The following is a 25,510-nucleotide window of genomic DNA, read 5'->3' on the forward strand; positions in this document are numbered from 1 at the left end:
AGATTCCTCTCATTCTTCATGGGTCAAACCTCTTCCCAACCTGACGCCTGTTATTCCCAGGTTCACTACCTCAACGTGTCCTGTTGTCCTGACACTCTGTAGTCCATTTCCCTGCCATTATTAATTATTGCATGTATACTTGTCTCTGTCAACAATGTAATTAGCAGCCTTCTCCCCATCCAGTAACATTATGGTTCCAGTCTGGGAGCCATTCAGCAGCACAGTGATAATCAGCGTCCCTGCCCTTTGAAATCGCTCTCTGTTTAATTGGAACGGAACTCAATTGTTCGACGTCTTGGTGAAGCCCATTAGCAGGCGCGGATGTGCAAAATGTGATATGGATTCCAGCTAATGCAGACGCGCAGCCACACGGCGAAGGGTCCAACTGGCCCCGAAACAAAGTTCCAGCCCCCGACGGGGAGAAGGAAGATGGCCGACAAATCGAGCTGTTAACTTTGGCTGAGTGTTTAGATAAGAGGATGAGGTAGCTTGAGTGTGGGCTGCTAATAGCGTCTATGAGCGACGTGACACCAGGCTGCGGTCGCTTTCACTCCGGCCCAAAAGCGCCGGTCCCCTCGCTTAATCTCAAATTGAAGGCTCTCAGCTGCGACGGATTACACGGCCACTAAACCGAGCACGCGGTCGGGGAATTCCTCCTGACGAGCCGAGCATCCAGCGACAGCAGGTCGCCGCGGCGACAGCGAGGCCGGCTTCCTGTCAGCCAGCGGCTGCACCTGCTGCAGGTGGAAATAAACAGACGACCACAGCCACGTTCAATAAAAGTGATTTCTATTTTTGTACTTTACAACTGCAAATGAAAACACAAACATCTACAAGGAAACAGCTTTAAAAGTGTGCCTTAGTGAGAGGTTAATATATCCCTTATACACAGCGTAGCATAAGACCCCACTGACTCTGACTCTGACTCTGACTCTGACTCTGACTCTGACTCTGACTCTGTCGGTGGGGGGTCCTGGCTGCTCCCGTGGTCCAGGCTCAAGCGTTAGAACGCCTCCTCTTGTCTCTATGTACACACGTATTTACACGCTCACTCGCTCCGTCTACGCACAAGCAACAACAAACGTCATGTAAACTGTATGTTTGGAAGTAAATCTGAAAAAGTGCATTTGCAGCCTGTGTGCAGCCGCGGGCGCCGGAGGCCGGGGGCCGGCGGGGCTCCTCCGGAGGACGTCCAGCTGCAGGCCAGATGTGAGCGGCGCTGGGAGGCGCGCGGGCGGGTCCTGGTGAGAACGGGCCGGTCTCTACGGGCCGGTCTCTACGGGCCGCTCCCCTCGCTCTCCTCCTCCTCCTCCGCTGCCTGTCTCTCCTGTTTGTCCTCCGGCGCTCGGTCGTGGGAAACGGTGCCGAGCACCTTGGCGCTGTGCTCCAGCGCCTTGGCCCTGAGCGCCGCGATGCTGTTCTCCCTCAGTTCCTCCTTAGAGAAGGCCGAGCTGACCTCTGACCTCCTGTCCTCGGCGTCCGCGTCTTCTGCCCGCTGAGCGCTCGGCTGCTGCAGGGCTTCGCTCTTCCCCGTGGGCGGGGGAGCCGGCGCCTCCATGGACTTTTTGTGCATCCCTGCAAAGAGTTGCGGGCATTCAGATTTAGAATAGCGTCTGGTGCCATCTTGGACTGAAAACAGCAAGCAAAAATAGTTCTGGTTTAGAATTTAATGCTGGATTGAAGAATAATGCTACATGTGGAGGGGAGGGGACGACTGGGTCGTGTTGTTCAGCCAGTTTAGACTAACAACAATCACGGATGATGAGGCTTCACTGAGCCGCGTGACGGACGCACACGCTGCACCTTCACGGCCGCAGCGGCGCTGAGCGGGGGTCGGGGGTCAGGGGTCGGGGGTCGGCCTCACCGAGCAGCCAGGGGGCGCAGGACTCCATGATGCCGTCCTTGGCCGACTTGAGGATGGACTCCGGCAGCGGGATGGAGTGCCTCACCATGGCGCCGTACAGGCCGTACTCCGCCATCACCGTGCTGCGGCCCCAGCATTTCTCCCTCTTCCTCCACTTGGCCCGGCGGTTCTGGAACCACACCTGCGGCAGCAGCACCGACCCCACAGTTACTAATCACTCACACTGGTTTGAATTAGCCTTCACCTTGCAATGGTTCTGATGGAACTGATTTGATTTATGCTCCTAATAACATTTGTTATAGAACATATTGAATAAGTCTCAATAATGTGAGTGACAGCAGACACAAGCACATGACTGAGGGTTCTTTGAGCTACTTGTCATGGAATAATAATTCAGGGCAACCTGTCGCACGGTACCAATGATCCCATTTGGCTTTTGGCCTCATTGGTGATTGATTAATTATCAACTAATGCTTTATTTATCTGTTCAAATCTATTCTGATTCTGTTTGTTTATGGCTTATAAACGTTATTACTGTAGATGTAACAGTGAAACCCCTCCAGGATCCAGATGCATTACTGCTGCCTTATGAGGATGAGGGATTTTCACAACCTGGCAACCCCACGGCTGATTAATTGTCCCTACCTGGTTGTATTGCTGTGGAAAAACAATTGTCAAATGATTTATTAACTATCAGCTAAATGGTTAATTACAACGTAAGAGCCTAAAAGCCTTTATCAGGTCATTTATCCTGTTTGTGCATGAAAATCGTGTTTCTTCATCTTAATAGCGCTCTTAAATATGTCTTCCGTGCATGTCTTCAGCTCAGCACCAGCTGCTCCACTTTGATTCGCTCCATTGATTTCCCATAACCTGCTGCCAACAGGTGTGAAGGATCTCAGCCTGCTGTCAGAGCTCATCTCCCGCCGCCAGCGCTGGCGTCACACGTGCTTTGACGCATCCACACACTTCACTCGACGACGACCAACAAGCGCTCGAGGCTCCGCGGCCGCGTGTCCGCAGTGATTGAGCTCAGCTCAGCACTGAAAGCCTCCACTTAGACACGTCTGGCTCTGCGGGGGGCGCGTGTGGACACATTAAAGCGAAAACTATCAAAGGCCTTTGAGATGGTTATGCTGATGATAACCCTTATTTCATACAAGAAGCTCTTTTCTACGAGAAATTGCTTCTCCGCCCCTCAAAAGGAGTGCGTGCGGAAGCTGCGACCCTGGGGCGCGACGGGGATGATTGAAAAATAAGTTAATTTCAGGCCTAATCGATGGCGGACAGGCGGGCAAATATCACGGGAAATTAAACTACCGGGACTCGGGGGAGCAGCGCTATTGACCCGTGCTAATAAATTCAATGTAGTTATTTCATTTGAACTCCCTGCGCCTCTCGAGCAGCTGAAGCCTCGCGAGCTCGTTTGATTTAACTAATTACACTCAATGAGAAAATTGGGTGTTAATTTTATTTAGGATGGAAGCAGCTCCGGGCTTATTTATTTATTTCTTTCCTTTTATTATTTATTCGCGGCACTACTGCAGCCCGTAATGAGAACGAGATTAAAAGGCGCCCAGGCAGATGGATGGCCCAGGTCACACTGCAATCTTCTTCCGCCTTGATAGCTTGATTAGGTCGTTAGTGGCTCCTTCTCCGAGAACAAATTGTTTCACATCCAACTGCGCCTGATGAGAGATTATCTGTCCTGGCGAGGACCGGAGGAGAGCGCGCTTTGTTCAGACAGGAGGCGAGCAGCTCTGATCGATTTACTGTAGCTCACTTAGCCCGTGCCCCCTTTAACACGGAGCAGCGGCCTCCACGCAGGCACGACACCGGCTCAGGCTGAGAGAGCTGATGGGCAGGTGAAGGATGAGGAGCGGCACGTGCGCTCACAGGTGCAAGGTAAACCGTTATGGTATTAATACGAATCAATCAGGCTATAGGTGCAGGATGAAGCCCATGCTCCATCAGCAACTCCAAACCGCGGATAACGTGCTAAAAAGTATGAAATATGCAAAGAAAGAGGCAATTTTTAATTGGAGGGAAAACACACTTTATATAACAAACCTCTTTAATTAGCGAGCCATCGTTCCATTGTTACTTTCTATTTATTTGCTAAAATCCTCCCAAAGAGCTGGCTATGAAATATTTTAATATTTTTCCAGTAAAATAATAAATGAATAGTAACAGTAAAATTTGCTTTTGCCAGTTTTATTAACTTTGCTTTCTTTAAAATATTTTCTGTGATGAATTAACATACCTGATAGTATTAATGATGGTAAATTACATCCTACAACTACCAGACTCGGTTTCTTTCTTGTTTTAATACACACATGGTTAAGACACTGAAATGTTTTACATTTTTATTTCAATGACTGATGGTGATTACAGTCAAGAAGTAAAGAAAAAGGATGAGCATGATATTTGTAATAACCATAATTTACATCAAGTTATTTGCTGCTTTAAATAGATTAATGTTAGAGCTGTGGTCCAGATCAGATGATGAACAAAACAATGGTTCTTAGTGGAAACATATAAACACATATGTTACGAATGCAAGTTAGGGCATAAGTCACCAACTGTCATAGTCTAAAAATGGAATTAAACCTAAAATGTTCAGTTCATTGGACAAACAACGCCATCATCAAACTTTAAGCTGACTGCGTTGGACAGAAATTTAAACCCAGACGAGCTGATGCTGTTTGTGATACATTCATGACAAGGATCCAACAGAGACAAAACCAAATAATCACTGTCCAGTCATGGGTGGCATTTGCATTTCTAAAGCATTGTCTTTGTACTGAACTTGAAAAGACAAAGTGTCTGTCATTAGAACAGTGCTGGCACTTCAAAAATATATATTTCATGGTCTGCTCCACAGGGCAGGGTATAGTGGTACAGTGTCAGCCACGCTCCTCATACGAACACACGGATGAATCTCTAAAGCTATAATGACAGACAGTTTATGCTTATGTCAAACAAAATATTGGTTGTTATAATGCATTAGGAGAATATGTAACAAAAATAATACATAGTACTAGATCTGTGCAAAATCTACCAAACCTTTCCAACGAAGCATTAGTCTTTACACGCACTGAGACGCACACGTGGGAATGATGCGTGAGCTGGGATCCCAGTCCCCCGCAGTGGGATGAACAACACCGTAACATAAAACCAAATCTTTCACTGTAAGCAGTTGTAATGTCCAATTTGCCACATTTTCATAAGTTAGACCAGAACCTGCATGTTTGAAACGAGCCAAGACGTCAGGGTCAGCGTTCGGGTCCAGCTGCTCCTACAGCACGACGCCCGCTGCAGTGACTTAGGTCCTATGTACCTTTAACGTTAGGTAAATCATCAGTCAGTCCACATTCATATTTAACTATGCTGGCTGTGGGAAATATCCACTTAGTTACACGTGACAGTTAATTATAATGACTGAGTGACGTGTTATTAACGGTTTAAGTGGCTGAATGTGAATTTCTTTCCATTCCCACACTGTCTCTGAATCAAATTGCTGTAAGAAAAGTCCACAAAAAACAAACAATATGAACGGAGTATGCACTGCTTTCTCAGTCTGCAGAGGCCCGTCATGTACGTAAAATAAATAACACAACAACAAATTAGAGACAATCAAGTGGAAAATATTTCTAAATATCGTTGCCCGGGGTTACTGAAAAAACATCAGTCCACAAAATCCCTTTCAGGCAAATGGATGTCTGGTGAACGTAAATCCCACGTAATAATACATTCACTGCACAATTTCTGGTCCTCTTGACCCTGTGTGAGGGGCTATAAATAGGCTCCGTGCCCAGTGGGAGTGGGAGTGTGTGTCTTAGTGAGCATGTGTTTGTTTCTGTGTGTCGGGAAACCACTGTTTTCATGGCCAACATCTCTCGAGCATAAACATCCGGGTAGTGCGCTTCATTAAAGGCCTTTTCCAGCTCCTCCAGCTGATAAGAGGTAAATATCGTCCTGTGGACACACGTTTGTATTTTAAAAATCTGACCACGTTAGGCACATAATCGTGAATCATTTTTAAAATGAAAATAGTCGTTAAAATTAAAAAACTATGTCTGGATACAAAGAAAAATGTTCGCCAGCATAACAGCCGGTAGCTGGATTTAAATATCAATTCTTATTGTACTTATTAAAATAAAAATAAAGCAAAAAGAAGCGGAACCACTTAAAACTGTCTGGACCAGAAGGCAGAAAAGGGTAAAAACAATCTGTAACATATTATAACTAATAATAAGGCATCAATATGAGAAGAACATCCAGTCCACTAATACATTATAATCACAAATTCAGTCCTGTACAGGACTCACTGGTTGACACTTCTGTGCAGAATTGTGTGAATTTATCATTTTAATTTGTCTTAAGAAGCTGAAACCAGAATTATTTACTAACCGGTGGCGCCTTTTCTTGCGTTTCTTGCTCTGATTTACTGATGACTTTGAGAGCTTTCGTTCACTTGAAGACAAGTCGTCAGAGTCTGTATTTAAAAAGGTCAATATGAAGGTTAATATGAAGGAGAATAAACGAGCATCTATATTCAGATTAATTCAATAATAATAATAATACACTTCGTCCGCGTGTACTGTGCACATAATAAGAACGCACTGTTGCAGTGACACAGGATTATCGTAACGACAGCGTGTCTGCGTCACCTGAGCTCGCGGACTGGCTGGTGTCCAGCGGCCCCACGGACCTGCTGTGGGGCTGCAGGTGCACGTCGTGCGCGTCCGACAGCACCGTCTCCAAAAACGCCGGTTGGCTGTAAAACGACGGAATTCCACCAGGGCCAATGAAGCCCATCCCGACGCAGCCGCCCACGCCTGCGGGCCGCAGCACGGACCTGGCGGCCAGAAGGTGCGCCCCGGGCGGCAGCGCGGCCAGCGGCGCCGCCGGGGCCGCGGACGGCTCCTTGTTGAGCCCCAGTATCTCCTGGATGCCGAAGCCGGTGCACCTGGGCTGCGGGAGGGTGGCGGCGCCCTTCGGCTGCAGGCTGTGGCTCCCTCCGGTCGCGCCCACAGAGCGCTTCTCCGACAGATGTAAACTTTCCGCCAGCACGGCGCCTTCTTTGCCCGTCATGCTGTCCCCGATGCTATTTAAAAGGCCTATTTGTTAGAGAGTTACGCGCGACGGTCCCCAGTGCATGATCCTCGGCGTAACGCAGGAGTCGTTAGAAAATGGTCCTTTTATCCAACAGGTCCATCCCAGCCGGAGGCAGGAGGCGGCAGCCAATCAGCTGCAAGCATTCTGGATTCCTGTGGATCACGGATGCATTACACGCCCTCCCGGATACATATCTGCATTTCCCGAGGACCGTGGCTGCGCAGGGAGGAGGTTTGAGATGAAATAAGTGGGGAACGAAATGCTCGTCGTCCAGGGGACGTTTCAGCGTTGCAGTTGGAGGTTTAGTGCCAGGCCCTCGGGGACAAGGGCCGAGAGCGCGGATGAAAAGCAGCTCTCCAGCAGTCACCGTCTCAGTTCTCCGCCGGCCCGGGCCCAGATTCTGGGATGGCGGGGATGCACTTGTGTGGCTGTGCGGACGCCACGAAGCCCGGCGAGCAGGTGCACTTGTACGATCCCTCCGTGTTGGAGCACAGGCCGTTCTGACACAGAGGCACCTTGTCGCTGATGTCCTCACACTCGTTTATGTCTGTGGAAGGAGACACGAGGCATTAGAGAGCAGAGATCCCACAGCTGGAACATCTGGTGATGAGAGGTGGGACGCTGGAATGTTTAATGCTTTCTTACTTTCCTTCTTTCAGCATCTTCCACCCTCCTCTTCTTTCTCTGTTTTGTTCTGTACTAGTTTGTTCTGAGCTTGTCTCAACTTATTGCTTCATCTGACCTTTCAATTATTCAATTAATCTGCAGATTTATTATAAATCAAACCACACAGGCTCTAATGCGTAAAGATGAGGTTCAGAAGCTCTGTAAATGGACAAAGCTGCTTTGTGTCCAACTTTAATTAAACATTGATGCTGTGATAACATTAACGTTGCACGGATTTTTTTCATTGCCCTCCTTGATTTTTCTTTGTGGGAGGTCTGATCGTCACTTCTGTATTTCCTTTCGTTGCCGTCAATCTCGCATTACGTTTCTAACGTTTACATCATATTTCACTGGGGAAGTGGTGAGATTTCTAAAAGGAAACATGGCAGGAGTTGAGCAGCTCCCACATGTTTCCACAGTGTCAGAATTAAAGCGGTCTCTTTGGAAGAAGGACTGGCCTTGAGGCCGATAAGCTTGTACGCACACAGAATATTGTAATCATAGGATTTTATTACAACAAGACTCTCTGACTGTCTTACAAAACAAGCACTGTACACTTAAAAGATATACTATATCGTGTAATACACCAACTGGCTGTGACTCAAGGCCTTCTAACTCTTGGCAGTGTCCAACCAGAGAATTTCAGAGCAAAGGGTAACACACAAAGGTTTTCAGCACAACCCCACTTTCATTATCGTCCCATAAAACATAACTCAATGCAAAGTTGTTAAAAAGCTTTTCCTTGAGCCTTAGGACATAGAGCAGGAGGAGTTCCTACACTGAAATTAATCCAAGACGTGGCTCCAAAAGGATTAAACCTAATGGGATGCAGTGAAGTCTGGACTTCAGGATCCAATATCAAGATGTTTGATTGGTTTTTAAAGCCTCCTGCATGTAGAGCACCATCTGCTGCGTGTGGGTGAAGCAGCAGGAGCCGAGGCGAGCACCCACCTATGCAGGCCATCTTCCCCAGGTCCAGCTCATACCCGTCGAAGCAGTCGCACGTGTAGCCTTCGCGCACGCGGACGCAGCGGCCGTTTTCACAGCCGTTCAGGATCCCACATTCCTCCGCTTGGAGCCCCTCAAAGCTGTCGTAGCGCTCTGATTGGACCGGGACAAACACGCCTGGTTACAGTCGAAGCATTGGAGCAGATAATGCGCTGTAGCAGTGCAGGAACCCACCGTCCACCGCTTGGGGCTGGTGCTCCCGCGGCCGTGGGACGGGAACGCGGGCGGGCGGCTGCTGGACGCCGTAGTCGTTGAAGAGCGGGACGCTGTCGGGAACGCCGTAACTGTCCCAGTACAGAGGCACAAAGGGCTCAGCGGGGTCCTCGGGCCCGTCAACGCCGTACTCGTACCCCGGCCGCCCTCGCAGGCTGTCTGAGCCTCCTCTCTGGGGCAGGTTGCACATGATGGCGTAGTCCTCTGGACACATGACACAGTTGGGCTTTCTGTCTTTATTCAATTACCAAACAGCGTATTGCGGATCCTGTTTCTCACCGGAGTCTCTTCTGGGACAGAAGGCACACTGTCCGCTCCACGCCAAGCCGTAGAGGCAGCAACACTCGGTGTATGTGGTCCTGCGGCCCTGAATCGGGTCCGAACACATGTTGTCTCCCTCCAGCTGCTGCCAGCAAATATCCATGTGCACGTCGTTATCGGTCTCTAGAGTTTGTAGCAAAGGGAAAACAAGGATTAAAGGAACAGGTATCCTGGATCTCATGGGATGATATTTTTCTGGCTTTTGGACTCAAAAGACGGCATTTTTCGCCAAATTCCTAAGAAAGCCAGCGTCACACATACAGTCTGCTGCTCTGCACGCCTGCCTGGTGCTTGTACCAAACTGTTTCTGTTTCCCTTCTCACAAATCTGAACACTAACGAGCTACAATAACGGGGTTGAGGGGAGCTTCTCCACCTTCTGTGGTGTTGGTGCTGATGCAGCTCCGGCGTGTGCTGTCCAGGACCAGGGGGGGGCTGCAGAAGCAGTTGAAGGACCCGGCGGTGTTCACGCACGCGCCGCCCTGGCAGGTATTTCCAAATTCACACTCGTCATAATCTGAAAGTCAAGAAAGAAGCCAATTATGATTGAGCTGAACTCAACACAGTGAAGTTAAAAGGTTTGAAGATGTGAAGCCTTTACGTTGCATCTGACTGAATCAGACTTTTGTGTAGGATGTGACGCAGCTGGTTAAATGAGCTGCAGAGTGCAACATCTGAATGAAGACTAAAAATAACACCGTTTATGGAAAATGTGGTCTGGAGGAGAAGTCAAAACATGTGCTGCAGACAGCCTGAAAACAATCCTAATCTGTTAAGCTATAAAACATCTATCTGTCATTGTTACAGCAAATAAATAGATTTTGTTTCTTACCCACACACTCGAGTTTAATGTTGTCGTAGTAGAAGCCTGAGCGGCAGTAGCAAGTGTAGGTGGAAAAGAGATTGGAACACTTTCCATTCTTACAAATGTCTGGTCCAAACATCTCACACTCATTAGCATCTGAAGGAAGAGAGGGATTTACATCTTGGCATCACTTTAGCGGTGAGACAGAAACCATCAACACTCTGTGTGAAAACACTGGCATCGTGTGTGAAATGCCGATCACGCGTCTTGTAAACAGCCGTCAGGACGACAATTAGCCCGGTATGTACAGTAGGCAGACTCACCTATGTAAGGACGCTGCTCTCCCAGACTGTGAGCGGCAGAGTGAGGCAGCGGTAACAGCCCACTGCCGTGAGGACACAACTGGTTATAATCATCTGAAACAGACAAAAGTTTCCATTAGTGGACGGAACATGGAGCTCAAGTACCAGCAGGGGATTGGACTTCTGTCCCACCTCGGCCTTGGACGGGACAGGCGTGGATCTCACAGTTGTCCCCCCAGCCCGCCCCTGCGGTGCAGCAGCACTCCTGCTTGGTGGTGTTGTCAGACAGGACGTTGTTGCAGAAGTTGGCATCGTTCAGGTTGTAGTAGCACTCCTTCCTCTCCTCGGCTGAGGCGGTGGACGGAGGGACTCGGACCGCAGGTTTCACAGGAATATCAGCTGTGGGTGAAACAAACAAGGTCAGAGGTCACAGTCCACTCAGAACCTCCCCATGGGGGTGGCAGGGTCTTGGATTGCATGTATTTCGACCAGTAGCTCATCATTGCTCAGTAACACGCCTCCAGCTGGAGGGACGTTACCCTCGCCTGCCACTGCTGAGCCCTCGCTCGTCCAAAGCCATGGGCTCAGGCATTTCACCCTTAAGCTGCTGGATTAACCAAATGGAAACACTGGCATGTGAGTCAACACACCATTCATTCTCACATGATTGATTAACACACGTCAAAAGCAAACACAGGAATGTGGCAAAAAGGTACACAAAGGCATAGCTGGGGTTTAGTGAGGAGAAAAAACATCCCGGTGAGGGTGCGGCGCTCAATAGTGTAAATAGAGCCGATCCATGTACAAGCCGCCGATCAATCTGATTGTGTGATGGCATTTCCATGACTCCACGACAGCTCTGTTATTCTAAAACGGCAATAAATTGCACAGTCGTAACCTTTTATTTAAGCATCTGTGTCTTTAGTACTAATTGCCAAGAGCTACACCTTGTTCTTGTTTGTCTTGGGAGAACGGGTGAATGTAATTTGGGTTCTTTGGGTTCTACTGGACGACTTACTTCATCATCTATCAGAGGGATTAGGCTGATATCATTTTTAGTGGGCAGTTCACCCGAGCATGACCCTAAGCCTCTAAAACTAATGGAAAGAGTCAGGTCAAAAGATCCTCTAGGAGATGTTATGTCCACCTCATCACCACGGTTGTTTGGATAATGAGAGACTGGCCATTAAATCAGGGGAAACTCTGTCTCCCAGTGATGGGACGGAGAATTAAGTCCAGTGAGTCACTGCAGCGCCGGCGCTATTACCCAGGGAGCGGCACTGGCTGGTGATGGGATCAAATTCCTCATTGTCGTTGGGGCAGATGCACAGGAAGCTGCCGTCGACGTTCTCACACAGGGCCTCCCCGCACAGCGCCAAGCTCATCTCGCACTCATTCACGTCTGAGGAAGACAGGACAGACGACGGGTTCAACACCGCACAGAGGTTCATTCACATTGCTACAGATTTGCTGCTTACTGATGCAACACTGTGATGAAGCTGGAGACAATATCAGGCTCAAATCATTACTGTTACTGTTATTTTGGGCTTTGATCGCAGTCAGAAACCAGAATGTGATCATGCTTGGTTTGATGAGGAGCATTTCTGTGGACGCTGCTGCTCACCGATGCATCTGCTGCTTTCTGCCGGCGGGTTTGTGTAGCCCCGGTCACACTGGCAGCGGAAGGAGCCGTCCGTGTTCTCGCAGAAGCCGTGGGGGCCACAGATGGTTTCATTGACGCACTCATCAATATCTGCACACACACACACACACACACACACACACAGGTGAGCACAGCGTTAATATTTACACCGTCCGTCTGCGCCGCGCGCCGCCTGTTCGCTGCTTTTCCAAAACAAACACGACTGCCACCGAGGCCTCACAATAACAACAGAAATCACCGCCATCATAACACTTCAGACACAGTGTACACATCACACAATTCATTACAACGCTGCTGCTTTGGAGACTCTGCATCTCTGCCGAGCGACGGCCCGGTGGGTTTAATGAGGTGACGCTGCGGCTGTGGCTCGCTGGCAGCAGAGACACGGAGGAGGGAACAGCCCAAGCATTCTGCATCACCCACGCACACTAAAAGCAGTTGGGGAGAGACGTTTCTGACAGCGTCCTGGCACCAGCCGCCGTCCATTGTAGTCAATGCAACAGCGCAAACATCAGCTGCAGATGAGAATGGCTCAATGAAGTGATTCTGGCTTGACTTCAGTCCAAAAAGTGCATTCTGTAACCGAATCTGGCAGGTGACAGCCTGTAATAGTCGCTTGTTTGCACTGCAATAAATCATACAACAGCTTTAATAAAACCACTGGAGGAACGCTGATGTATGGACGCGTCAGCGTATGTGGAGAGCGAGACGCGGCCGAGGCTGTTAACGCTGGACTAAGTAATGGAACGGCTGCTTTTCTACCACTCCATGTGTAAAGACAATGTCCCACGTACAGACTTTAGTAACGATTGGCTTCTCGAGGACAGAGAGCTGTACAGACAAGTCAGAGGCCAGAGGACGTTCTAATTGGAGGTAAAGTCAGATGTTAATTGGATGAAACACAAGCCCAGAGTTTAATGATCACACTTCAGTCTCAGTCAGAAATAAGTGCTCTCACACTGCATCTGTTCAGTTGAGTCAGGATCATTGTGAGACAAGGCGGAAACGTCAACGTTACAGTTTTATGATGAAGTGAGAGAAAACATCTGTTTTATTACAACAACAATTTATTTTTGTAGTTTTATAAAAATCATGACTGATTCAAGTTAACATGACTGATTGCGACTCCTCTGGATTTATTACATGTTCTAAAAAAACAAAGATGTATTTCAAGACAAATGGAATAACACCGTCAACAACTTCGGTCTGTCCGACGATGCTGAACGTCCAGCTGGAGCCGCTGGTGCACGCTGGGCACGTCCTCAGCCTGTCCAAAGGCCAACACACAGAAACTGCACTAAAAATAATAAGTGAAACCCCCTGACTTGAACTCAGCGCCTTCTTCCCCTCTGACACCGACGGCAGCGTTCTCAGGCTGACTGGGACCACTCCTCTGTTAGTGTTCCTGGACTTGGCCACTTCTCACACATGCCTATGGGGTCAGAGACAGGGGCTCCTCCCACAAGGTAATAAATCTATACGGACAAAATTGTCTTTGTCGTTTGTGAAACCTTTCGCAGGAAATGCTGAAAGGGATCAGAATTGCTAGAATAGACTTGTGGGTTCAAATGGCTGCAAGATGAGGAAGAATGAACGGACGCATACTGAGAAGCGCCTACACGGCGGATTTGCATTTTGCAGCAGAAATAGTGAGATGCCACAGAAGCGAAGGAGAGAAGAGGAGGCCATAGCTCAGTATCAAACGCCAGCGGTAAGTGGAGTTAGAAAAAGTGACGAAGACGCTGGAAGGCTCCACAAATAACACAATAACATAGAAAAGAATCATTGTCTGCAGGCAGATTTTATTTATGTGAAACATAGAACAAAATCTGTTGCAAACTGCATGTGATGAGATGCAATCATAATTTTGGGAGGAATGAGAGCAGCATTTTATTTCTCTATTTACCTGACATCTGTTAGTGTTTGAGTGGCAGCGTTACCCGACCAAACATTCAGAACACGAGCAGAGCCAGTGAGCTAATCACAGTCATAACGAGCTGTGGAAAAAGATGAAGAGTCCAAAAGAAGATAACGAACGTTTTATTTCCATGTTTCAATCCAGGACGCATGCGGCGCAGTTAACTGCCTGAGAACAGTGTGTTGATGTGAAGGACTCTCACACACACACACACACACACACACACACACACACACACACACACACACACACACACACACACACACACACACACACACACACAAGGTCACTTCACATGACTGTGACATCATTTACATCACGTTCACTGTGATAGAAAAATGTTTCATATCATCTGTTTACTATGTAAAACTATAATCTTCACAACCACATGAGGCTCAGACGAACACAGACATATGACACACAGTAAAGTCTCATGGTTCTATACATTTACTGGGAGGCAGGTTGGTATTAATAGTCAGTTTCCCCCCTGGAGCAGATCTTATTGAAGACAAGGCCCGATTAAAGGCGTTCATGAGCGTGATGGTGAGTTAAGACCTGGTCGTTGCATCAGCACACGCAGCCATGATGTGTTCTGAGAACAGCATCGTTCTCTTCGCCTCATAACACGTTGCGGCTGACGCACGGTTTTCCCTTCGCTACCATAGCCTCTAAATCTAAACGAGCTGCAAAGCCGAGCCGGAGGCGACGGCGGCCCCTCCGAAGGCTGGCGAGTAAAAACACAGCGACGCCCCTCACAGAAACAGCAAATTACAGCGTCTGGCCTTCTTTTTTAATATCTGATGCTTTTTTACAAGCAGACAAAAAAGCCCCAGAGCAATGGAGCTGCCTCCCTGCACTTTTATTATGGTGACGGCAGAGTCTCCCACGGCTTCCCATCAGGAGGCGAAACAAGCCACTACTGTGTTAGTGTAAAGCTTCTGGAGAGTCAGCGCTGAACTGAGCTACTGGCCTGTATTTACTGAACAACAGTGAAGCCTGCAAAGGTCAGGACCAGGGTGGTGGAGGAGGCATCGCCCTCATGAGAGCGAGGCTGCATCGCTACAACCGCTAAAGCTCCATCAGTGAACCACATGCACACACAGTCACCCACAGCTTCCGTCGGCCGTCCCACACATCATTCCGATCTGATGCGCTCAGTGCGCTCTCCCATCGCAGCCTCTCACTGTCTGCTGACGGTTTGGATCCGGTCTGAATATTAGGAAATGATTTGGCCTTTTGTTTTTGCCTCTCAGAGTCCTCATAAACATGACTGCTTGTTTTATGGTCCTTCACAGACAAAGATGCTGCACTAAAAATCAACTCAAATAGTTGTGCAACATTAATGGGCCGAGCCCGAGGTGTCTGGTCCTGCCAGTAAACACATCGGAGCCGAACCAGGACCGGAGGCACAAAGAGCTACAGACCTAGCCAGCATCACACTCCCAGCAGCGATCAGGTTGCACCTTGTGTCTGCCAGCTGCTCCACTGCTGTGGCTCAGTGGCCACTAGGATGAGACTCTTGGCTGCGGGCCTCGCGCTCAGAGCACATGACTCTGCACTACTCTTTCAAAAGTGCCTCAATTTCAGAGGCCGCTTCTGCCCGTCTCCCTTTATGGCATCTTGTGTGAGAGGACCTTGAGTACTTGATAGCTCTCAGTTCACATCAGCCTCTTTGTATCAGCGTGCCAAGCAGATATCGCTATCAGAACACAAAGGGAGAGTCCAGCACGCGGGCGCTGGGTTCATTTGAGGTTATAATCTGCCCTGTAACTACAGCTCAGATGAGACACCGTCTGAGAGCACACTCACTCTTTGTCAGCTTCTCTCTGCAGTTAGCACCCCAACCACTTACCACAGTCTGGAGCCCCAGGACGGCAGCCCGTGGAGCACTGGTAGGAGCCGATGGTGTTCATGCATTGCCAGGTTCCACACACCGAGCTGCCAAACTCCTCGCACTCATCCTGGTCTGTGAAACAGAGTAAAACACGCTTCAATGACGAGGCAGAAGTGCAGCCTTGTGTGCAATTACTGTGAACACCAGCACGTATGTGCTGTTTGCAGCTCCCTTCTCTGCTCTCCCCTCCCAGTTTAATGCCTGTGCAGCAGGAGTTGGCCAGGGGGCCTGCGGTGTAGCTGTCCTCAGTAAACGCAGCAGGCAACACAAGTGGCCAAGAACAATATTATCACAGCAACCAAAGAACTTGTGAAGAGAGCTAAGGGAAGACGTTCCAGAGGGAGAAACACCTCCGGCTTACAAAAGGGTCATTCATGCCTCCCTCAGCGGAGGAGTTCAGGCTCCTGCCACATGCAGGCAACCTTTGAAACCAGCTTTGGGCACTTTCCCTCAGCCTAGCGCTGCTGGCTATGGACAGTCAACCATTCTGCACGAGGCTAAAGGTAGCGTGTGACGTGTAGGGGCTTCAGGGCAGAGTCAGGGTCAGTGACCACCATGACCTCACCTTCACAGTCCGCTGCGTCCGCGTTGAACTTGAAGCCAGCCTCACACAAGCACAAGAAGGAGCCATCGGTGTTGAGACACTGACCGTGGACACACACGTTGTCTTTGCTGCATTCATCCACGTCTATAGAAGAGAGGTCAAAGGTCAAAGGACAAAGAACTGCCCAGATTTGTTACAGTGTGTGTTCAATATTAGGAATTAAAGCCAAACGCCCTCTATCTTCATCATTGCTCTGTCATGGTCCCATCACAGAACTTGAAGTGGAGCTGTGGGTGCAGACTAGGCCCCGTTCATCAGCCACAGTAGGTGTGGGCCTGTTCTGCTGTTTGCTTTTTGCTGATCGTGGCCAATCAACTCTACTTTGCTGCGTCTAGCGGTTTGCTCAGATGCAGTCTAATGAATCTCAGTCATGCTGTCATGTTCCTTTCCTCCTGGCAACTCTTCCACACAAACCACACTTGTTCAGTCTTCTCCTGAACTTTACCATTTAACATGCTGTGTTTCTGAAGAACAGGTCCTGGGCTTTTTCAATGCCAATATAGATATTTAGAAACACCTGCAACTTACATAATAAACCCTATGGAAAAAAGAGGAGGTGCTTAGTATCGTTCTTGTTTTGTCTTTTTGGTCCATCACTTGTTAAAAAAATAGTGGCTCTGTCCAAAACTCGTGCTGTTTATCTGAGACTAAGACACGGTCGGATGATTTTTCATTATGCTTTTACACACAAAACTCTTAATAGGTGGTACTTACAGCACTTTTGCAAATTACCTTATCATAAAAACGATTTGTAATCATGCACTTGTCTGAACACAAGACGCATTGACCGTTTGGAGCCTGTGATGCTCTGCTACGCTGGAAAGGAAAAAAGCTGTCTCAGCTCCCGGCCAAGATCCTTTCCCTCTGACTTGTAAGAATTAATAACAAATGGTACATGCTTGATTAGCAGTAGATTGGTGGATAATAGCAGCATTACAAAATAACTTGGCAGGTCCTGGGACAACGCGGGGCACAGCGAGGCTTTAGCACCACAGCAGTTTTGAATCTACTGTCACTCTTTCATCCTGGAGACTACGTGGTGTTCGTCAGGTCAAGCCTGGCATCATCCTCCATTCTTTGATTCATATAAGCTCACATACGCTGATGCATTGTTTGCCTCCCTCTGCAGTCTCGTATTAAGGAGGTCTGGCTTTCATTGTGTCTGTACTGTGCACACAATAGCGGACTAGAAGAGAACCTATGGCAGCTGCTGATGTATAGGATAATTACAGCCTAGTGCTTATTGTGGCGAGCAGCCAAATCACCTGATGAACACTGGGCAGGTTGCGTGGAGTTTGTAGATAATGTCTAATGCGCTCAAAGTCTCAGCGAGTTGTTCCTGTGCAAGGACTGACCCTAGTCCTCTACTGTCAGCTTCGCCCCCTGTAGGATCATTTGTAGAGGCCCAGTGCTTCACATTATGACACTAAAGACACTCGAGGAACCTAAAAAAACACCTGAGAACATTTTCAGAGAATATATTTACTGAAAAGTTCCTTAGCTGATGCTCAGGCTTCATTTTTCACCACAACCACCATGAGCAGTGGGTCACTGGGTGCGGCTGGAATAACATCAAACCGATGTCTGAGCCAAGAGCGAGAGAACTGAGACAGTTCACAAGACCATGGCCCATTACACAGAAAGGCAGGCCTGAGCAGCCGTGACCTGCACTCAACACACGGCCGTATAATCAGGACACTCTTGATCAGCTTGTATACACATGTAAAGAAATAGCCGGTAGAAACTATTAGTGCCTGTTACATGATTACTAAATTGCCCCTATGTTGACTCTGCCTCACTCAGTTACACGAGGCCCATGAAGCGATCTAAAAATAAGTTCCCATTTCTGTTACTGTACCTTGGCAGCCAGTTCTTTCATCGATGGCGGTATATCCATCAGGGCAGACACACAAGTAGGAGCCCTCAGTGTTCAGACAGTCTCCTTCTCCACAGATTCCCACAACGGTTAAACACTCATTGACATCTGACACACACACATTCACAAAAATACACACACGAGGTGAGCAGCGGGAGACGCCAAACCACTAATAGTATATGCTATGTGTTAGGGGATCGACAGTGTGAGTGTGTGAACCTCTGCAAGATGTCCCATCAACCAGTTCCTGACCAGCGGAGCAGGCACAGCTATAGGAACCCATGGTGTTGGTGCACCGTCCTCCCAGACACAGGCCGGGGTCCTCACATTCATTCACATCTGTACTGACACACACGGATGCCGTCAGGATGAGACCAGCTGGAAGGTCGCACTGCATGAACAAAATGAATGCAATGATCCGCTGTACTGTACCATCACATGACAGTCCATTGGGGGCCACAGTGAAGCCTGGGTCACAGGCCATGCAGGAGAAGGAGCCCTCTGTGTTTGTGCACACACCCATGGGACACACACCTGGGGTCTGGCACTCGTCCACGTCTAGGGAGGCAGGACAAATGTTAGCTACAGGTTGTGATCTTAAGCAAAGGGCCCCGTGGGGGGTCACCCCTCTGCCTGCAGCAGCTATCATACAGTGAGTTAAGCGCTCCTAATGAGACGGCACTGACAGTGTTTTATTAGAAAGAGTGGAAAGATAAGTATGGAATCCTAAACAGCAAGCTATTACAGGTGGCATGTAACTATTATCTACAAACATTCGCTGGCTGATAAGTGAGTTCCTCTACAGACGGTGTGTCTGGCAAACAGAGCAGAGGAAATAGTCAGGGCCATTGTTAAACGACACACACGGCTCCAGAACAACAGAACAAGTTGAGCAGGGCGAGTTTGATGCAGTGCATGGTGGGCAGGGGAGCGTCTTACTTCATTTCAAAATAAGCCTTTAATATTTTCCATGGCATCAGAGCCGTCCATTAAAAGGCCATCAGAGCCGCCTTGGACTGGGGCAGGTTTTGTGAAAAATGTTTCCCAGCACAAAGATACATACGAATGTGAGATCTTCCTCTCAGATTAGATCTACACTTTAATTCAAAAACACTCCGCAGTATATATGACTAACGGAGGAAATGTTTCACTCTATTTAAATCACTCGCTCCTTTTCTCCTTCCCATGAAGTCATGACACATTTAACCTCCATGAATTTGTCCAAGCAGCCACTTCACCACATTGATCTCATAAATCATGTCACGACAAATTACTGAGTATTATAAGATTTTGCAACTCTATATTTTTACCTATAGCCTGTCACTATACAGTAGGTACATGTAGAGGTAGGTTCACCTTCACAGCCGTATCCATCCTCAGCCAGCCGCAGGCCAGCGCCGCAGCTCCTGCAGGTGTAAGATCCCAGGGCGTTCAGGCACAGCTGGCCTGGGCACACGTTCGGCACCGAGCACTCGTCCACATCTGGACACACGCACGTGAACACGTAGAGGAGATTAGCATCTCTGGCTTCAAACAAACAAAGCCTGCCAGGTGCAATCAGTCAGAGCAGCAATCACTGGAACAAGGAATTACAGCGTCGACACCTCTATCTCTGCAGCCGAGCTATCTGCAGGACGTTAGCGTGACATCATCCTGTTCTATTTGTGGACTGATGTCTCATTGGGTTGAGCAGAGTTTAAATGAGCGATGTCAGAGGCGGAGGGGTCTGCGATCCAGCTATGATGTGATGTCTAGAATAATTGTGGTGGGACTCGTAGTTCAAATGAAAGGGCTTCTTGTCCAAGCTGTCACACCTGATGTTTACACACAACACGCCCCAGCTGGAAGGAGCTACATCCTTCCTTTAACTGCTTGAAGAGAAGGTGAGAGACAAAACTCGCACCATCACACTGTCGTCCGTCCTCCGAAACTGTGAAGCCCGGCTGACAGGTGACGCACGTGAAGGAGCCCTCTGTGTTTGTACACGTTCCCCGAGGGCACGTAGTGGGCAGCGCACACTCGTCGACGTCTGTGAAACGACATTGACGAAAGATTCACTGCGGGAACGAAAGCCACCACAGCTGGAAACAAGAGATTGGCCTCAGCATAAACCGACCTTCACACAGCTCCCCGTTGTATGACACTCTGTATCCTGTAGGGCAGTTCTCACAGGTGTAGGAGCCTTCTGAGTTCAGACAGATCCCGTTGGCGCAGGTGAACAGAGACTGGCACTCATCAATATCTGAGAAATACACAACCAGATGAAGAAAGTAAGACTGGATAGTAAAGAACCAGTAGTGTCCAGATGCCTTTTTCACACTAAATGCTTTTACCTTCACACCTCTGCCGGTGCTGAGAGACTCTGTATCCAGCCTTACACTTGGTGCATGTGTAGGATCCCTCCGTATTAGCACATACCCCACCGAGACACAAATCACCTTGAGAACACTCATCCACATCTGGACGGACACACACGAAAACACAAGTGTGCACACAAGGCCCCGCATTAACCAGTGTTTGTTGAAAACTGTAGTTCAGCGGTTTAGGATTAGAGAGAAAGCCTCATACCTTCGCATCTGAGTCCATCAGCAGATGGCCTAAATCCAGGCCTGCAGTTCTGGCAAAGGTAGGAGCCTGGTGTGTTGATGCAAATTCCCGCAGGGCAAGCATTACCAGTTGCGCACTCATTGACATCTAAGAAAAAGAAATAATTTACAGACATTATGCTGCTGTCAGGAGAGCTCCACGAGCGCAAGTATGCAGCCCCGAGTTACGCCCAACAGCTCCACATAATCCTTTGCAGACCTTCACAAGCTTTGCTGTCTGAGGTGACTCGGTAACCGTGGTTACAAGTGCATTTGTGAGTGCCGTCGAGATTGACACAACGGCCGTGGAGGCAAACTCCCTGGAGCACACATTCATCCACATCTGGAAAGAAGATACAGAAAGGGAAACGGGGAGAATCAGACAGCTTCTCACTCTTTGTAGTCTTCAAAAGCTCCAGTCGCGCCAATGAGGCCTCTGTCGAAGGTGGAAACCTGAGCTCAAAGATGCTGCTTTGACAAAGGCCGGCACCACAGCAGACATTTACCTTGGCAAATGTTGTCTGGTGAGAGTCTGTACCCTTGAAAACAGTTGCACCTATAGGAGCCTTCGGCGTTGACACATCGGCCTCGGCCGCACACCGTTTGGTTCAAGCACTCATTGACATCTGGGGACGGAAGAGATTTTATGATGTGGGTGAATCAAAGCCGATGAGCCGCGTAAACACTGCAGCAGGAAACGCGATTAGGACACAGAAAGTCAGGAAACAGACCTGTGTACAAAATAAGGGCTGGATAAGCAACTAAAGCGGAAACAATCATAATGTAATTAGTGCAGAAACAGACCCAAATCCCATTCATGAAGGCCTTCTATATTCAGAAATAGCTGTCTTTTCCACTTCATGAGTCACAACAGTTGACCCTGAAATTATATTAGTGGAAAACCTCATGCAGAAATAATGTTTTATAGTGGAATTTACCATGTGTTAACAATGGCACGTTTTTCAGGTTTCATTTCATGTGGGAAGAGGAAGCAAGTCATTTCTGCTAATGTGAGTCTAAAGTAGAGAGGATTGAATGAGGAAGCACAAGTATTTGTCTGCAAAGGAGCTGGACGGAGGCATCAGACGACAGCATGCTCGCGGTGGGATCACAGAGCGGCTTTTGTTGGCCCAGACGTGGGCGCTGCCAGACGTCTGTCAGTGTGGTCCAGTGCTTTTTTTCCCTCCGGCCATCGTGATAAGCCCTGACAAGGGAACGGGGCTGTTTTCTCTATCACGCCAGTAATTGGGCTTATCCACGATTCGGCCAATTGAGCCCAAACTACTGAGCTACCGTCAATTGAGCGAAGTAAATACTGCCCGGTTCATGCGACTCGCACAGAAGCATGGACTGCACTACTGCAGCGCTGCCTTCAGAGCCGTCCATCGACCTCTCCAGGCTGTATTTTATACTCCACATATGTGAGTGAAGCATAGTAGCTGCAGCAGTGCTTTCCCTGGAACCCGCATCACATGGGTTTCTAAAGGTGTAAGGTCATAAAGAGTCCTGTTATGCAACAGGATGTTAACATGCATCAGCTGTGGGAGGTGATGAGAGTCTGGACCATGACAAGCAGTGAGGGAATCTGTACGCGCGACTGGATCATCTTACGTCCTGGTCGGTCCTCACACCTACATGTGGCTCAGCAGAGGTAATAAAGGCTCGCTGGCCTCTGCTGCGCCACACGGAACAGTGGCCAGAGCTCTCCAACAATAATACGATGTTTGTTCAAGGCTGTGGCCAAGAGAAAATATTTGGACTCTCCCAAATTGAAGAATTATAAACAATGTTTTTACAGGGGCTAGTGATATCGAAAGATTAGCCATAACAGAGTAAATGTGTTTAAAGGCTATGGGGCGATGCGGAGGCAGCTGGGTGGAGGAGCTTATATATCACTTTGGCTGAAGAGAGGGTGGAGGGTTCTGCTGAGCCCAGGCAGCATAGTCATCATCACTGTGGTTTTGGGCTGTTATGTGTTCCCAGTAGTGGTCCACACACAACATAAAATATCCAATATAAAGTCTTTTAAGCATTGAAAAACAACTTATTAATTTTAGCACAGCACCAGCGGCCGAAATGTGACTTTCACAAAGGCGTGCGATGCAGTTAAACCTCAGGCTGTGCTATTGGGTGAGCTGTTCTGCATCACAGGCTGCCAGGGCGCCTTTACGAGCCGTGTCACCGGGGTTATTTCTGGTGACGCCAAGCAGGAGCAGCGACTCTGTCGACGCAAGCGTCACCTGTTCAGAGGCGTACGCGCTGTCAGAGGGAAACCCAGCTGGTTTCCACGCAGCGGTCGGGAAAGCACCCTCGGGGCTCGGGACGCTGCTGTGATGGGGTTGCCTTACCCACACATCTGTCAGCCACAGGCCTGAACCCTGGGCCGCACGCCTGGCACTGGAAGGAGCCCAGAGTGTTGACACAGACGCCGCTGGAGCAGGAGCTGGGGTCTCTGCACTCATCCACGTCTACTCAATGAGAAAATAATTATTTGTATTGGGTAATAAAACAATGTGCATAATACATAAATCTGTTGCCACAGACTGATCGTAGCAGAAGCTGATAAATTTATGGCTGCACTAAATACTTCAGGTCTGACTTAAGACTGGGGCTCAGACTGTGTGTAGATGCGTGTGACTGTGCGCGTCACCTTCACACACGCCTCCTCTGGACTTGGCGTAGCCGCCGTCGCATTCACAGGTGTAAGATCCTTCTGTGTTGACACATTTGCCGTTCTGGCACTTGTTGGGCATGCTGCACTCGTTAATGTCTGCCAGTTGAGAGGAAAAGCAAAGGGACGGTGAAAGAAAGTGACTATTGTGTTCCACAGAATAAACGAGGCCAGGATGCTTTTTAATAGACCATCGCTGACAGACATGAACGGTGTGTGAGTTAGGAAGCAAACAGCATCCTGCAGCTTTATCTCCTGATCTGACTGCGACTGGGTCTCACCTTGACAGAACTTCCTGTTCTGGGTGATCACCTGACTGTAGCCGCTGTGACACTGGCAAGCGTAGGAGCCGTACGAGTTTATGCAGCGGCCCTTCCCTCCACAAGGCTCGTCGGCACATTCATTCACATCTGTGAAGAGCAGAAAACGTTAAATATCAGTTCCATTACAACAGCACCTCGTGTACACTTTCCGAGCGTGGACTTGGACTCTGCTAGAGAGGCTTCACAGTCAGTGATGGGCCCGGGCCCAGTGGAGTGAAGCAGAGGCTGCAGCCAAGGCTTTCATGAGGAGGTAAGGGATCACACAGCGTGGCAGCTCTTTGGACGGCCTGTGCTGCGCTGTTGTCAGGCATCGTGGGTCAGCATAAACAAAGGGATCTCTTTCCTTTTGGCTCCCTGTACCAAAACTTCTGTGCTGTGCAATGTTTGCCCTGAGATGATGATAGACAGAGCCACTGGGGCCTCTAGTGTCAACGTGGGAGCATTTGTGACTCTCTCTCCCCCGTTTCTTACCAATGCAGTTGGTCTGGAGTGCACTGAGTTTGAAGCCTTGCTCGCATTGACAGGTGTAGCCGCTCTGCACAGGAATGCATCTCCCAGGGCCACATATTGTTGGAGTGGTTGAACACTTCTCATTACCTGAAAAGCCAAAGAGATGCGTCCAGTCATTAATAAAACCCAACAACTGACAGACTGCTGCAGAAAAAAGCAGTTGTGCAGTGCTGTAGTGTTCCAGCAGGTTGTCCTGTTCTTCCCCAGATACAGTAAAAGCTACTTTACATCTTTTAAAGTCCCCTTACTTCCTTAACAACCCCACTTTCACCCTTTCTTCCACTCGTCCTACATTTGGACGCCGTTCTTTCAGAACAGCTCCCCCTTTTAGAGGCACACACTGAACTCATATTTTGGTTTCTCGCTGTTCACCCTTGGTGCAGCACAGCATCTGCAGAACAATCCAACTTGGCTTGAAGATCAGGGCTCACATAAAAACACAGAGTAAGTATGCTCTCCCCAGCTTAACCTGGGGTAAGCCTGCAAAAATGCCTCAGGAGAGGAGCTGCTGTCTGCCAGTATCTGACAGAGAGCGCAAAGTATGAAGAGTTCAGCCGCATGTTGCTCTTTGCCTGGATGACTGCGAGCGTCATCACCTTGTGCTTTTAAATTTGTATTCAAAGCCAGTTCATGTACGCTACATGTAGGTTTTACCTGTTGCTAAATGTGTTTGGCTGGTTTCCTTTGAACCTGGTTTGATTAAAGAGAATTCCGGAGACGTCTCTGAGGAGAAATTACGTGAGTGTGAATACGAGACACTGCCAATGCAGTCTCACAGAATGATCATCCCCACGCACGCACGCACGCACGCACGCACGCACGCACGCACGCAGACAAACGCACACACACACACACACACACACACACACACACACACACACACACACACACACACACACACACACGGCCTCTTTTCCCACCCTAGCTGTCACCACTGGGCAGCTGCATAAAAATAATGGTTTATTTTCCAGATTAAAACCACAAAATAATCAAAATAAATCATGCAGATTCATTGAATGTAGCCAGAGTTCAAACTTTACTCTTTACTTTACTTTACTGTTTTTACTGGCATGAGGGTAAAGCAGACAGGGACTGAGGCTGCCACCACTGTCAAACCACAATGGGCATTAAAAACATGACAACTCTGTTGAGGCGGAGCAAGTAGTG

At 48.6% G+C, this 25,510-nt stretch overlaps 2 protein-coding genes across 2 annotated transcripts in view; both read right to left on the reverse strand.

The window, feature by feature from the left end:
- Nucleotides 1-586: 586 nt before the first annotated feature.
- Nucleotides 587-7,254, reverse strand: vsx2 (visual system homeobox 2). The gene is made up of 6 exons (XM_041069288.2): nt 6,538-7,254; nt 6,278-6,362; nt 5,740-5,842; nt 2,510-2,521; nt 1,865-2,075; nt 587-1,575 (listed from the first exon to the last, which is right to left on the reverse strand). Exons 1-6 carry the CDS (start codon nt 6,959-6,961, stop codon nt 1,277-1,279), a joined length of 1,134 nt encoding a protein of 377 aa, XP_040925222.1. The 5' UTR covers nt 6,962-7,254; the 3' UTR covers nt 587-1,276.
- Nucleotides 7,255-7,265: 11 nt separating this feature from the next.
- Nucleotides 7,266-25,510, reverse strand: part of LOC114848340 (latent-transforming growth factor beta-binding protein 2-like) — a 55,377-nt gene continuing 37,132 nt past the window's right edge. Inside the window, exons 15-41 of the mRNA XM_029138763.2 lie at nt 24,998-25,066; nt 24,305-24,430; nt 23,792-23,920; nt 23,490-23,609; nt 23,188-23,307; nt 21,346-21,465; nt 21,060-21,182; nt 20,823-20,948; nt 20,588-20,713; nt 20,371-20,496; nt 20,158-20,283; nt 19,611-19,736; nt 18,687-18,812; nt 18,474-18,593; nt 18,237-18,362; nt 16,340-16,462; nt 15,733-15,846; nt 11,924-12,052; nt 11,567-11,701; nt 10,492-10,698; nt 10,321-10,413; nt 10,025-10,153; nt 9,569-9,709; nt 9,152-9,316; nt 8,834-9,076; nt 8,603-8,752; nt 7,266-7,532 (exon numbers count right to left, since the gene is read on the reverse strand). Coding sequence (XP_028994596.1) covers nt 7,357-7,532; nt 8,603-8,752; nt 8,834-9,076; nt 9,152-9,316; nt 9,569-9,709; nt 10,025-10,153; nt 10,321-10,413; nt 10,492-10,698; nt 11,567-11,701; nt 11,924-12,052; nt 15,733-15,846; nt 16,340-16,462; nt 18,237-18,362; nt 18,474-18,593; nt 18,687-18,812; nt 19,611-19,736; nt 20,158-20,283; nt 20,371-20,496; nt 20,588-20,713; nt 20,823-20,948; nt 21,060-21,182; nt 21,346-21,465; nt 23,188-23,307; nt 23,490-23,609; nt 23,792-23,920; nt 24,305-24,430; nt 24,998-25,066 — 3,614 coding nt within the window. The 3' untranslated portion in view covers nt 7,266-7,356. The remainder of the gene's footprint in view (nt 7,533-8,602; nt 8,753-8,833; nt 9,077-9,151; nt 9,317-9,568; nt 9,710-10,024; nt 10,154-10,320; nt 10,414-10,491; nt 10,699-11,566; nt 11,702-11,923; nt 12,053-15,732; nt 15,847-16,339; nt 16,463-18,236; nt 18,363-18,473; nt 18,594-18,686; nt 18,813-19,610; nt 19,737-20,157; nt 20,284-20,370; nt 20,497-20,587; nt 20,714-20,822; nt 20,949-21,059; nt 21,183-21,345; nt 21,466-23,187; nt 23,308-23,489; nt 23,610-23,791; nt 23,921-24,304; nt 24,431-24,997; nt 25,067-25,510) is intronic.

The sequence above is a fragment of the Betta splendens genome, chromosome 22, assembly GCF_900634795.4.
Source record: "Betta splendens chromosome 22, fBetSpl5.4, whole genome shotgun sequence".
NCBI classification, from domain to species: domain Eukaryota; kingdom Metazoa; phylum Chordata; class Actinopteri; order Anabantiformes; family Osphronemidae; genus Betta; species Betta splendens.